Here is a 13,621-nt window from a genome sequence, read left to right on the forward strand (position 1 = left end):
GCTATTCGTCTTTCTTTGATGATTGATGGAGTTCCAGTTCACAATAAGTTATGCATGACTATTAATGCAGCTCAGAGACTGAAGAGCGTGTAGTCAATATCTGGGAGATATCATAGAGAGTGAAACTTGGACATTACAAGTGCCTACTTTCTGAAAAATATTAGTCTTTTTAGAAGGTGGATTCAAGGTCGAAGGACTTAAACCATCTTTACAAGGGTGCTGTCAATTTCAATATGGTATCCACGCACCCCGTACTATAGATAACAGTGATATAGGTTGTATGTATATGTATTTGTTGCCCAAAGACAGCGGATTGCTGTACATGGTGAAATTCTAATGTCAACGTGTAATAGGAGAGGAAACTGAGTTCTGGGCAGTAATGCTCTTCACAGAGGTGAGTCTTCAGCTTTTTCCTAAAACAGAGCAACATTGAGGTGAAGAGCAGGGTAGGAGTAGAGTGGGTTCCTCCTCTCAACGCATGATGTGCTGCGCTGTACACACGCGCTTGCTCGTTCCCGCCCGTTAGACGGAGCCGCATCGTGTTCCCTGCTGACAGGATGTGTCTCATGGTGCCCGTCACGCTGCGGCTTCACTCCACGGCTGGCACAACTGGAGCTTTCTCCTTTTTGCTGAAGCTAAATGGGGTCTCCGCAGTACTGGCGGCTGATGTAATGCGTACACAACTCGGAAAGGGCCCGATCAGTAAAGGTCCAGGCAGGTCTGGAGGTCCTGGAGGGTACCGCTGCAGCAGAAGTGGCAGCATCACTGCTCCCCAATGAAAACTGAAATAAGGAGAGGGGGCATAGAAAAGGCTTATACCTTGAGTTCTGCGGCCTTCAGGAAAATGGCAATAAAGGGTGGTGGCAGATGCGCCTTAGCATGGCTATGGTCACTTCGAGCAGGAGGAGGAGGCAAGTGAACTCTCTGCAAACATTTTTTTTAAGTGTTTTTTTCTTTTAAAACACCTGACACCTCTGATAAGGCTGACCATGGATGCCTCCCCAGTAGAAAAGAGGCCTCAAGCCCCCGCTGAATTCACAAAGTAAACAAAAATAACGGTGTGTGATAGTCAGTATATCTGAATTCAGAGACACTCTTAGCCCCTAGATCATCTCGCCTTCATGACAGGATCAACCGAGCACGTTGGTCCAGAACATTCTCCCGTACTCAGAAATGTGCGATCCTCAGCAAAAATCCAGACAATGTCAACAAATTACTTTGTGGAAAAGCACTTCAGGGCTATAACGGTAGATGATTCTGTAAAGGTGGGACAAGTGGCTGCCCCGCTAGGTCGTCTCCCAAAGATACTTGAGACACCCAGGAAAAGGAGGTTCTAGACTGGATAGAAAGTACTGAAATGTTGCACCCCTGACTTTCCTTCTCTCCCGGTCTGCTCCGTCCTACAGAACTGAGCTTTGCGAGCTCACAAGAGGAGTCTGCGGCAGTCGGGGGTACAGAGGGGAATAAAAGCAGTAGGGATATACTCGATAATAGACTGCCCAGGAGAGCATTGTTGTTAACGTCTGTTCTGGCAGGCGCATCACCTCCTAGAGGTGACCAAGGGACTTTGGACACCTATGCAGCAAATATTGACTTTTTACTGTCTGGTCCTTGACCGATATTGGACATTCTCCTTCTAATGCAGAAAATATTGCATGGACTGTTTGAATCATCCCTCTCGAAAAGTGAGTCCTTGTGAGTGGAGGCTGGTATATTTATGGAGATTCTTGGCGAATTAAAGTCAATCAATTCTTGTATGCCTACACTTGTAAGGCCAGTAGTCTCCCAAACTTTGGAGCTTGATGAGGAGGCTTCGGTACAAGGGAGATCAGGGAAGTGCCACCGTGTATGTATCTAGAAGGCCAATGTTGGTGAGAAGGTGTGTAGGAAGTTGGCTCTGTATATACTATCTCAAAGTAAGAGATAGTGTGCACAGAGTCCAAGGGTTCCCCTTACAGTTAAGATAGTGGCAAAATTAGATAATTCTAATGCTCTATTTTATGGTAGTGTGGTCGAGCAGTAGGCTTATCAGAGGGTAGTGTTAAGCACTTGTACACACACACGCAATAAATGAGGAACACACACTCAAAGACTTAACTCCAGGCCAATAGTTTTTCTTTAGAAAAATATATTTTCTTAATTTATTTTAGAACCACAAGATTCAAGATTTGAAGTAAATACATAAAATGCAAGGTACTCCACACAGGTAAGTAAGGAACTGTGAATTAGTGCAGTAACATACACAGTTTTAGTTAGAATGGCAATAAGCTCTTTTAAAAGTGGGCACAGTGCAAAAATCAACAGTTCCTGGGAGAGGTAAGTATTGGTTAGTTTTTCAGGTAAGTAAGGCACTTACAAGTTCAAGTTCCTGGGCATAGGCAGCCCACCGTTGGGGGCAACCCCAAAGTCACTGCACCAACAACACAGGGCCGGTCAGGTGCAGAGGTCAAAGGAGGGCCCAAAACACATAGGCGCCTATGGAGAACAGGGGTGCTCCAGTTGCAGTCTGCCAACAGGTAAGTACCTGCATCTATGGAGGGCAGACCAGGGAGGTTTTGTAGAGCACTGGGGGGACACAAGTAGGCACACAAACCACACCCTCAGCGGCACAGGGGCGGCCAGGTGCAGTGTGCTTATCAGGCGTCGGGTTTTCAATAGGAATCAAAGGAGGGACCCGGGGGTCACTCTAGCGGTGCAGGCATGGCACAGCAGAGGGTCGCCTGATGGTCACGTCTGCACTGTAGTTTGGTTCCTTCTGGTCCTGGGGCCTGAGGGTGCAGTGCTTGGTCCAGGCGTCAGGTTCTTTGTTCCAGGCAATCGCAGTCAGGGGGAGCCTCTGGATCCTCTCTGCATGCGTCGCTGTGGGGTTCCAGGGGGGTCGTCTCAGGTTACTCACGAGGTCAGAGTCGCCTGGAAGTCCTCCCTGCAGTGTTAGTTCTCTGGAGCTTGGGCCGGCGGCGTCGGGTGCAGAGTGTGAAGTCTCACGCTTCCGGCGGAAAGAGTGAAGTCTTTGAAACTTGCAAAGTTGTTGCTGTTTTTGAACAGTGCCGCTGTTCTCGGGAGTTTCTTTGTCCTTCGGTTCAGGGCAGTATTCTGAGGCTTCAGAGGTCGCTGGTCCCTGTCGGATGCATCGCTGTGCAGGTTCTTTGAGTCTGGAGACAGGCCAGTAGGGCTGGGGCCAAGTCAGTTGTCGTCTCTGTCATCTCTGCAGGGCTTTCAGGTCAGCAGTCCTTCTTATTTGTGTAGGTTGCAAGAATCTGATTTCCTGGGTTCTGGGGTGCCCCTAAATACTAAATTTAGGGGTGTGTTTAGGTCAGGAGGACAGTAGCCAATGGCTACTGTCCGGGAGGGTGGCTACACCCTCTTTTGTACTTCCTCCCTGAGGGGAGCAAGTCCCTAATCATATTGGGGGAATCCTCCAATCTCAAGATGGAGGATTTCTAAAGGCATGGGTCACCTCAGCTCATGACACCTTATGGGCTGTCCTGACTGGTGGGTTACTCCTCCTTGTTTTTCTAATTATCTCCTCCAGCCTTGCCGCCAAAAGTGGGGGCAGTGCCCGGAGGGGCAGGCATTTCCACTAGCTGGGATGCCCTTGGGTGCTGTAACAAAAGGCATGAGCCTTTGAGGCTCACCGCCAGGTGTTACAGTTCCTGCAGGGGGAGGTGAGCAGCACCTCCACCCAGTACAGGCTTTGTTCCTGGCCACAGAGTGACAAAGGCACTCTCCCCATGTGACCAAAAACTTGTCTGGTTGTGGCAGGCTGGCAGAAACTGGACTGGGCTGGGTCATAGCTACATTTGTGCATTCCCTCCAGACAGCCACAACACAGGACACTCAACTGTATCGGCATTCTTCTACATACCGATGGGTCTTCGTGGACAGGGAGCTTGGGAAGGACTCATACTTACACTTCAAAGGCTAGTAGCCTGAGCCCCCACACAAAGGGCTGATTAACCGCAACTGATAGTCTGGAGCCAGGGCTGGAACGAAAGGGGAACTTTGCACTTCAAAGAGATCCTTTGAAGTCATCCCCCCATCAAGTTGCTTTTGGGTATAAGTATTGGGTTCTGACCCCCTAAAATAAGATCACTGCAGTCCTGAGAAGAAGTCTGCTGGAGTAAAGACTGCTGTGCTATAAAGACTATCACTCTGGCTGGGCTGACAGTTCCAAGGAACTGCTTCTCTGCATTGCTAAGCTGCCCTGTTGCCTGCTGATCTCTGCCCTGCTCAAGACAAGGGCTGGACCCATCTTGCTGACCAGGGTATCTCTAAGGGCATGATTCCTGTTCTTCAGCAGTCTCAGGGACATCAAAGACTGTTTGCAAATCTCCTGGTGCTGCTGGACTTTGCCATCTGCGAGTCCTACACTTGCCTAATGTGCCCCTCTCCAGTCCTGGGCCTCAGAAGTGGGTTCTGCAGCTGATTCCTACAAAAACCAGTGCATCACTTCGAGTGCATGTAAACTTTCTCCGGATCGTTCCTTTGACACTGGTGAATTCACTTTCTGTGTGACTTTATGATGACGCTCAGCACAGTTCAATGACGGCGCATTGCCTTCACTTTAGTGGAGCTCGATGATGACGCAGTCCCCCAACTGCGTGGAAAATAGCGATGCATTGTGCCATTGACGTAGACGCTTGGCTCCATCAAACGTGCTCTTTCAGCAGACACTGCGTGGGTTCTGTAGCCAGTCGATCCTCCATCACGGTCAGCCTGAACTTTGAATTTGCACTGGTCTTTCATGACCTCAAGTAACCTTTTGACCACTAGTGACTTCTAAGCACTATTTTACATGTAATCTTGTAAAATTAATATCTCAACTTCTACTGATTGGATTTTTGTCATTTTTGTCTTGTTTTACTCTGATACATATGCCCTACTGTTCTAAATTGGAGTAGAGTCTTTTGTGGTGTTTTCACTGTGTTACTGTGTGTGTGTGTTGCACAAATACTTTATACTTTGTCTCTTCCGTTAAACCTGACTTCTCTGTGCCAAGCTACCAAAGGGCAAGCACAGGCTAATTTAAGGAGTGTAATTTGCTTACCCTAGCCAAGTTTTAAAAAATACCTTTGGGCTAGTAATGTGGTGATTGCAAATTTTACTCTTTTTAGATTAGCTGAAATCACACCTAATTTCAGCAGACAGGATATTTGTTACTGTTGTTATGGGGTAACCGGCCCACCAAGATCTAAATCAGGCCTTCAGGACCTGTTTTAGATTTCAGTGGACAGGTTACTCCATCACAACGGTGATGGATAGCCCGTCCACCAAAATGTAAATCCCCTAGGCTATAATGGGATTTATATTTCAACGGAGGGACTATCCATCACTGTTGGGATGGAGTAACACGTCCTCAAAAATCTAAACCAGGCTCTTACTCTTGCATAGCAGCAATTCCAAAAGCAATATAGTTAAACGAATAAACGATGTACGGCGTAAACCAAGTTTCTAAAAGCAGCTAAACAAATATTATCAAATTACTTTAAAAAAAAAAAAGAAATACATAAGATAGCAAAATACATAAAAATAAGTACGGCTCTTTTCATTTGAGGTCAACGGGGCCAACGTGGGCACAGAAGTATTATGAATATATGTAAGTGAAATGGAAATCCTAGGAAAGCAAGGAAGCTTATATTGGCCACAATATGTGTTTATAATGGGACCGACTTTAAACTCTAAGGTCAACTTTCAAAGGACGCTGCAACGTTGGCTATAGGGAATTTGCTTAGTGGAAATATTACCCTCATACTTAAAATTGTTCTTAACACGTATTCCTGTCCAGTGGTGGTAATCTCAGGACAAACTTTCTCATACAAAGACTAAATTGGAGGTGTGCTGCACCAACACACGACCTGTTAAATTCAGAACAGTGCTCCAGTCTTTCTCTAGCATTTTTATGTCAGGGTTTCGAGGAAATACCATCGGAAAGATTGTTTCTGTCAGTTATTCCTCAACACTCAGGGCGAATTTCAAAATATTCCAGAAAATGGCAGCTTTCAGGTATATGTTTTTGCATTTTTAGCACTGGACAGGGGACCTGAGTCATATCAAACTGCTAGTGTAGAATATAAGGGCATGGAATAGTTGGGCTCATTCTGGATTTAATAGAGGTTGGAAATTTTCACTGTGCAGTTGTTTTCAGTTATGGACAAACATGGAATCAGGGCCTTGGATCACACTTACAACATTTTGGGGTAAAGATATTTTACGCAGTCAAAAAAGCTCTGAGAATAAGGTGGTGTCAGAGGACTCTAATTTGCACAATTTGACAGACGGGTGTGGAGATTCGCCCCTATTGAGTTGAGTGGTGCTCAATTCTCACAGCTGGGCTTTTCCAGACTTGAGATCCCTAAAGCCAAGATCAACAGCAGAAGCAGGTCCCCTTATTATGGAGCATTTAAGCCTGATTGACACATGACCATGTCCCAGCACCATTATAACATGTGCGATCAATTGTTGACCCATACCACGTTTTTTATGTGTGCATCTTGGAGCAGAGCATTCATAAAACAGTCTCTCTCCAATTCCTTCATGTCCTCTCTATCCTTTTAGAGAACACTTCTACTAGAACTAATCCCTCTTGGCGCACCAGACTCCAAACTGAAAGGCACTAACAGAAGAAGAGTATCCTACTTTGACAGTAAATCAGGAAGATGGCTTCTCTAGCTGTGATTAGTAAGTCTCAGCTAAGGGTGGAGACTGGTACACGCATCAAACGTTCTTCATTCCTTTCTCACTGGTAAAGATGTTCTTCTCCTCTAAAACTGCTTCTGGTGAATGTTCTCTCTAAACTATACTCAAACAAATGCAAGATTAGATCCCAATCAGCAGAATGGGGAAGAGGATGGGAAGACAGACCAATGTGCTTGTTGATGGTTGTCTGGAGCTGGTCCTCTATAAGACAACTAACACCTCAAGTTTGGAATCACTAGAAACTAAATGGACCTTCCTGAGAAGCTACACATCCCAGCAGTTTCCCAGAGAATCTCATTGAATTGGTTAACTATTGCCAAAGGACAGGAATTGCATCCTGATAGAGTTTGGGAATGCATTTATACTGGTTTTTCACCCTCAGTGTTGTTTTTTAGACTACCTGTTTAGGTTTACTTCTTTTGTGGTCTGAGATCTACTGACCTCATCTCAGTCACCCGGTACTTGTTCAGAAAGTCTTCATTCCACTCTCATTACATACACTGCAAACATTACAATAGCTTGTTGTTGAGTCAGAACAGCATACTAGTGCTGAGAGTGTAAAATATTTACAGTGACACACTGTAAGGTACCTGTATCAGTTCTGATTTGCTAAGTATAGTCTCTTGTGAGTGGTTATGCAGAATGCTAACAGTGCCCTATGTCATCTGTGTAGATTTACTCAATGAACTGAAAGGAGGCATGTGGTCTACTGCATCTAAGAAATGTTAATTTAGCTATTCACTCCTAAATTTTACCTGTAGTGACCTACCCTAGAAATAAAAAACTGCAATTTAGTATCTAGACCAATTGGCCACCTGCTTTCTTTGAAATCAGCTACATTGCAAACATTGAGTACTGAGTGGAGACTTGTGGTTAGTTTCTGGAATATAGCAACTAATGTATTTCTGTCACACCTGGTGAGACATAGCGTTCTTAGTCAGATCTCATCAGTTATATTTTAGCAACTAAAACACTGCATAAACACTTTTATTTTTAAAATCTCATGCTGAGTTAGAATTTTAAAATTTAGTTGGTCAACTTATAGACAAGGTCCTTCAAACAACGTTCAGAATCCTGGTGACTTGCCACCAATAACAGCAGTACTTTCAAGAAAGAGTTTCATGCATGTCAGATATTTACAGAGGACTGCAACACATTCATAAATTGCTGTCTTTCCCAATTGGACCCACAGATAAAAATGTCACTGTTAACATGGTTTTCTGTATATTGCCTCACTACACCTCTGCTCTGCCTTATACTTTCCTATATGGGCTTTCAGCCATCCCTCTTTATTCATTGATCTGTTATTGTGTCATTCCCATTTTTCTTCCTCCCCATACAGCATACAGCATGTGGCAATGAGTCATCCCACTTCAGCCACTGGCTAACTTCACCGTAACAGCATTCTGCTTTTTCACATAGTGCACACCCACACACAAAGGTTCCTTTAAGTGTCAGGGAATACTATGGCAAATCTGCTTTTTGATACTAAAAAATATATTTTTGCCTTTAGCTATTATTTTTTTTTATTTTTATTGCGGGCACAGAAGCTTCCCCAACAATACATTTTTCCAAAAACTAATGACAAAAAAGCATTAATAAAGCGAAAATGCTGGCAGGCAATACTAGACCTGTTGGCTTAGTCAGTGATTGTTACTATTAATTTCCCTTATATTAACACAAACATTACCTTACCTTAAGCAAGATAAAAGAATACAGTCTGCAAATGTGGGACACTTTTTTAGCAATTAGATTGTCTAATGGGGATCACTTTTATTTTGGGGCCAGGCCTACTTTCTGTCCCAGTCCGATCCTGCTTTTAAGGTTTTGTAATTGTTCACCAGAAGACCATGATCTGTGTTGGCTTTAGTGTGACCCCAAGTTGCAATATGAGCGCCTATGCAGTGATTGCGTGTGTCTGTGAAAATTGAGAGTAGCATGGTAGCATGTCTGTGTTGAGTCCCAGTTTTCAGGATTTTTGGGAGAGAAGTATTGTGGTGGCTGTTAAAGGTGTGTTAGTTAGGATGTAGTGCTCTGCAATTCATGCTATTAGAAATATATTTTTACAAAGACCACATCAAATCAAATATGTGCTATCAATTCTAGACAATTATTTTTGTGTCTGATGGGGTCAGTATTGCCTACTGCAGGTTGTGAAAGATGTATGTTCATTCTGCGGTAATCAGATAATAAATTGCAATACAAAAATCATTTAAACGATCCTGCCTTCAAGCATGGAGACGGGGTATGTGCTACCCTTAAATATTCGACAACCAATGGATTTTATTTGAATCCTTGATAAAAAAAAATATAAAAAAAACATATGAGAAAAGTACCTTTTAATATGCCCAGAGCAGAAATTTAGATTTTTCCAGAAAGAAATATTCCACTGGTGCCCTTAATTGCCACTTAACCCTTTGAATTCCATCTTCAAACCAGCCTCTCCCTTCACCGCTGATCAATGCATGACCTTTTAACCCAACGTTTGAACATCTGCAGCGCCCCCCGCTTCTGGCACGCATCAGGTTTAAATGACATTGTAGCCAGGCCATGACACTAGACCATCCAGATAAAAAAATGTCTCTTTCTCTCAGCTTCATTTGTGGTTTTTATTGCCACCGCATTGTTCCCTTGCGTCATCCATTGTTGCAGGTTTTCTGACTGCCATGGGTGGATAATGTGGAACCGCAATCTTTAATAACCACGTTTATAAAGAATGAGGTAGTTTGTGGTGGTCCACAGAATGCTCGCACAACTGTCAGATCTTCTCCAGCATTGGCAGGGGAGGTAGAAAACATGCCCTACAAATGTTTCACTTATGATATATGAATGAGTTCTTTTTAGGTACCGGCACAATGGCTGAGTAAGTTGCCAGGAAGCTGAATAAGCTTGCCAACAGACTATGGGCCTGATTCTAACTTTGGAGGACGGTGTTAAACCGTCCCAAAAGTGGCGGATATACCACCTACCGTATTACGAGTTCCATAGGATATAATGGACTCGTAATACGGTAGGTGGTATATCCGCCACTTTTGGGACGGTTTAACACCGTCCTCCAAAGTTAGAATCAGGCCCTATATTTGTGCTGAAAGGACGGGAGTTCAAATCCCGACGAAGCCTTCCATCTTTCAAAATTAAAATGTGAAGTCATGAACTTTAAAGCATAGCATGTTTGCAAGGCGTGCCTTCGACATAGTGGAACAGCGATTAAAAATGGTTTTATGTTTAAGGCACTTGTATTTTAGAGTGCAAAACTAAATTTCTCATGTACAGTTTAGCAAACAATTACCAGCTCAAAGTTATCAGTTTATAAAAGCAGTCCCAGGACCTCAAGCTAGAGATTCTCCCTTTTTCATACTTTGGGGTTAAATGGAAAATAGGGAGAAACCGAGGAGTAAAGATACATCACTTTCTCTACTTCTTTTCATGCGGGTATTTTTTAGCTAAAACCCGCTGCCCTTTACCGACCACAGGGATCAAGGTTAGAATATAAGGACAAAATGCAAAGCACATCTGCAGTTTTCCTTATATTTAGCTATTTATGATTCAGTTCCACAAAGCATAAAAGAGGCTTTCTGTAGGCAACTATGGCCCTCATTCTGACCCTGGCGGTCTTTGACCGCCAGGGCGGAGGACCGCGGGAGCACCGCCGACAGGCCGGCGGTGCTCCAATGGGGATTCCGACCGCGGCGGTAAAGCCGCGGTCGGACCGGCACCACTGGCGGGGTCCCGCCAGTGTACCGCCGCCCCATTGAATCCTCCGCGGCGGCGCAGCTTGCTGCACCGCCGCGGGGATTCCGACCCCCCCTACCGCCATCCAGATCCCGGCGGTCGGACCGCCGGGATCCGGATGGCGGTAGGGGGGGTCGCGGGGCCCCTGGGGGCCCCTGCAGTGCCCATGCCACTGGCATGGGCATTGCAGGGGCCCCCGTAAGAGGGCCCCTACATGTATTTCACTGTCTGCTGCGCAGACAGTGAAATACGCGACGGGTGCAACTGCACCCGTCGCACAGCTTCCACTCCGCCGGCTCGATTCCGAGCCGGCTTCATCGTGGAAGCCTCTTTCCCGCTGGGCTGGCGGGCGGTCTGAAGGCGACCGCCCGCCAGCCCAGCGGGAAAGTCAGAATTACCGCCGCGGTCTTTCGACCGCGGAACGGTAATCTGACGGCGGGACTTTGGCGGGCGGCCTCCGCCGCCCGCCAAGGTCAGAATGAGGGCCTATGTCACTGCTGCACAAACTTAATGAAACTGGAGATGCTCAAGGCAATGAAGCAAAAAAAAAAACAAACAAAAAAAAAGAAACATATCCCATCCCTCCCCCAACGGTCTGAAACTGATTCCGTAATTTGAGAATGACATCAGTCTCCTGACCTTCAGAAAAGCAGAAACCCCTTCCTACTTCCTTCATCTGCCATTTTCGGCCAAACCTCCCCAACCTCTGTCTCACTGTTTGTACAAATGGCTTTGCTCCATCTGTACTGATTGTATTTCTAGTCGTCTTATCTTAAGATCCATCTGTCCTTTACCAGCCCTGGAGCATCAGCAAGTAATCCCTGACCTCAGTAGAACATGTCACTGCTGCTCACTAGGACAAGGGATGTGCTTTACACAATGTGAGTAAAAATGAAAAAAAAAAATATGTTATAAACTTTTCAAAACAAAATAAAAAACATTCTATACATCTCGAACACTCACTGGAAGACTGCCATGCCAAATATAGTACTCATAGGTGTGTTGAGAATCTGAAAAAAACTGAAGTTTCAAACTTTGAGCCTCAGGTACCTGCTTGACTTTTTGAGTCTGGATGTCAATGATCAAAACACGGTTCTGCCTGGGCTGAGCCACGTAGATATACTTGTCTCTGACATTGACAGCCGAAGCCCAGTGGCAGGGTGGGGCAGAGCCTGAGTCGTCGCTGGGGCAGATTGGCTCCTGAAAGAGAAAGGAGGGGAAAGTTCATGTTTTACCGTGGTCCATTTCTCATGCCGAAAATCTAGAACATTGTAAATAATCCAGTGGAATGGTGCATTCTCGCCCCTTTGTCGGCAATCATGCTCGTTCTCGTCGTTATTATTATTATCTTCATTATTAAATACATTTTGTTGTCTATTTATGTTGTGTCTATAACTGAAGGAAATGCTCCTTTTAAACTGGAACATAAAATATAATATTGTCCACTTACCAGAGAACGTCTAATAAAGAAAAAAAGTAAAATAAACCACGCGCCTAACCCACTTTAGCATGGATTGAAAATGACCTAACAGAGACGACGGCAGAAGGAGCAATACTTCTTTTAAACCAAGATCGCCACAGATTGTGAAAACCAAGCAACTCTAAAGGTACCACTTGATTTATTTCCGCTTGATAGAGCCTCCATCTGGTGCTGTGCATATTTATGTTGGCATGGCTATATCTGCCTACCTTTCTCTATGACGTTGAATCTCTGTGGTAAATTCATTCTTAAAGCTAACCTGTTACATGTTTACTCTTCTCTGTGAAATGTACAATTCACTAGATATTACACCCAAGGATTGACTTTGAATGTTTGATTCTAATTTGTTTGGTCATCGCTTTGAAAGGATCGTTTCTTTTAGCCAACTTGAAAGAGGAAGGCTGCGCTGTCTGGCAAATATTATTATTTTGTAATCGCCTACAGCAAACAGGTTTACTGTTTAAAAACATTTTGCCCTCGCAAGCAACAAAGAGGAAATACTCCCAGTTATCATCACCCCTTGGACATATCATTTTATCAGTAAATTTCGGGCCAGGTGTACAACATTCTGTTTTGCGACTCGCAATTTGCATTTAGTTTGTGTTAGACCTGACAGCCTTAGGGTGGTCACCCCTAACTTTTTGCCTGCCTCCCTCCACTTTTTGGATACTGTTTTTGCTGGCTTTTAGACTCTGCGCACTTTACCACTGCTAACCAGTGCTAAAGTGCATATGCTCTCTCCCTTAAAACATGGTAACCTTGAATCATACCTGATTGGACTATTTAATTTACTTATAAGCCCCTAGTAATGTGCACCCTATGTGCCTAGGGCCTGTAGATTAAATGCTACTAGTGGGCCTGCAGCACTGGTTGTGCCAACCACTTAAGTAGCCCCTTTTCCTTGTCTCAGGCCTGCCACTGCAAGGCCTGTGTGTGCAGTTTCACTGTCACCTCAACTTGGCATTTAAAAGTACTTGCCAAGCCTAAACCTCCCCTTTCTCCACATATAAGTCACCGCTAATGTGTGCCCTAGGTAACCCCTAGAGCAGGGTGCTGTGTGGGTGAAAGGCAGGACATGTACCTGGGTAGTTTACATGTCCTGGTAGAGTAAAACTCCTAAATTCGTTTTTGCACTACTGTGAGGCCTGCTCCCTTCATAGGCTAACATTGGGGCTGCCATCATACAGTATTGAAGTGGTAGCTGCTGATCTGAAAGGAGTAGGAAGGTCATATTTAGTATGGCCAGAATGGTAATATAAAATCCTGCTGACTGGTGAAGTTGGATTTAATATTACTATCCTAGAAATGCCACTTTTAGAAAGTGAGCATTTCTTTGCACTTAAATCCTTCTGTGCCTTACAATCCACGTCTGGCTGGGCTTAGTTGACAGCTCCTTGTGCATTCACTCAGACACACCCCAAACACAGGGTACTCAGCCTCACTTGCATACATCTGCATTTTGAATGGGTCTTCCTGTGCTGGGAGGGTGGAGGGCCTGCTCTCACACAAAAGACTGCCACACCCCCTACTGGGACCCTGGCAGACAGGATTGAACTGAAAGGGGACCTGGTGCATTTCTTAGCCACTCTTAGAAGTCTCCCCCACTTCAAAGGCACATTTGGGTATAAAACAGGGCCTCTGCCCTACCTCATCAGACACTTGCTGGAGAAGAAACCTGAACCAGAAACTACATCCTGCCAAGAAGAACTGCCT

General features: G+C 44.8%; 1 protein-coding gene across 2 annotated transcripts in view; it reads right to left on the reverse strand.

The window, feature by feature from the left end:
* Nucleotides 1–13,621, reverse strand: part of FSTL4 (follistatin like 4) — a 2,214,882-nt gene that overhangs the window by 42,356 nt on the left and 2,158,905 nt on the right. For both annotated transcript variants that reach the window (XM_069199198.1, XM_069199197.1), the window contains one exon: nt 11,479–11,628. In XM_069199198.1, coding sequence (XP_069055299.1) covers nt 11,479–11,628 — 150 coding nt within the window. The remainder of the gene's footprint in view (nt 1–11,478; nt 11,629–13,621) is intronic.

The sequence above is a fragment of the Pleurodeles waltl genome, chromosome 7 (genome assembly GCF_031143425.1).
Source record: "Pleurodeles waltl isolate 20211129_DDA chromosome 7, aPleWal1.hap1.20221129, whole genome shotgun sequence".
NCBI lineage: Eukaryota > Metazoa > Chordata > Amphibia > Caudata > Salamandridae > Pleurodeles > Pleurodeles waltl.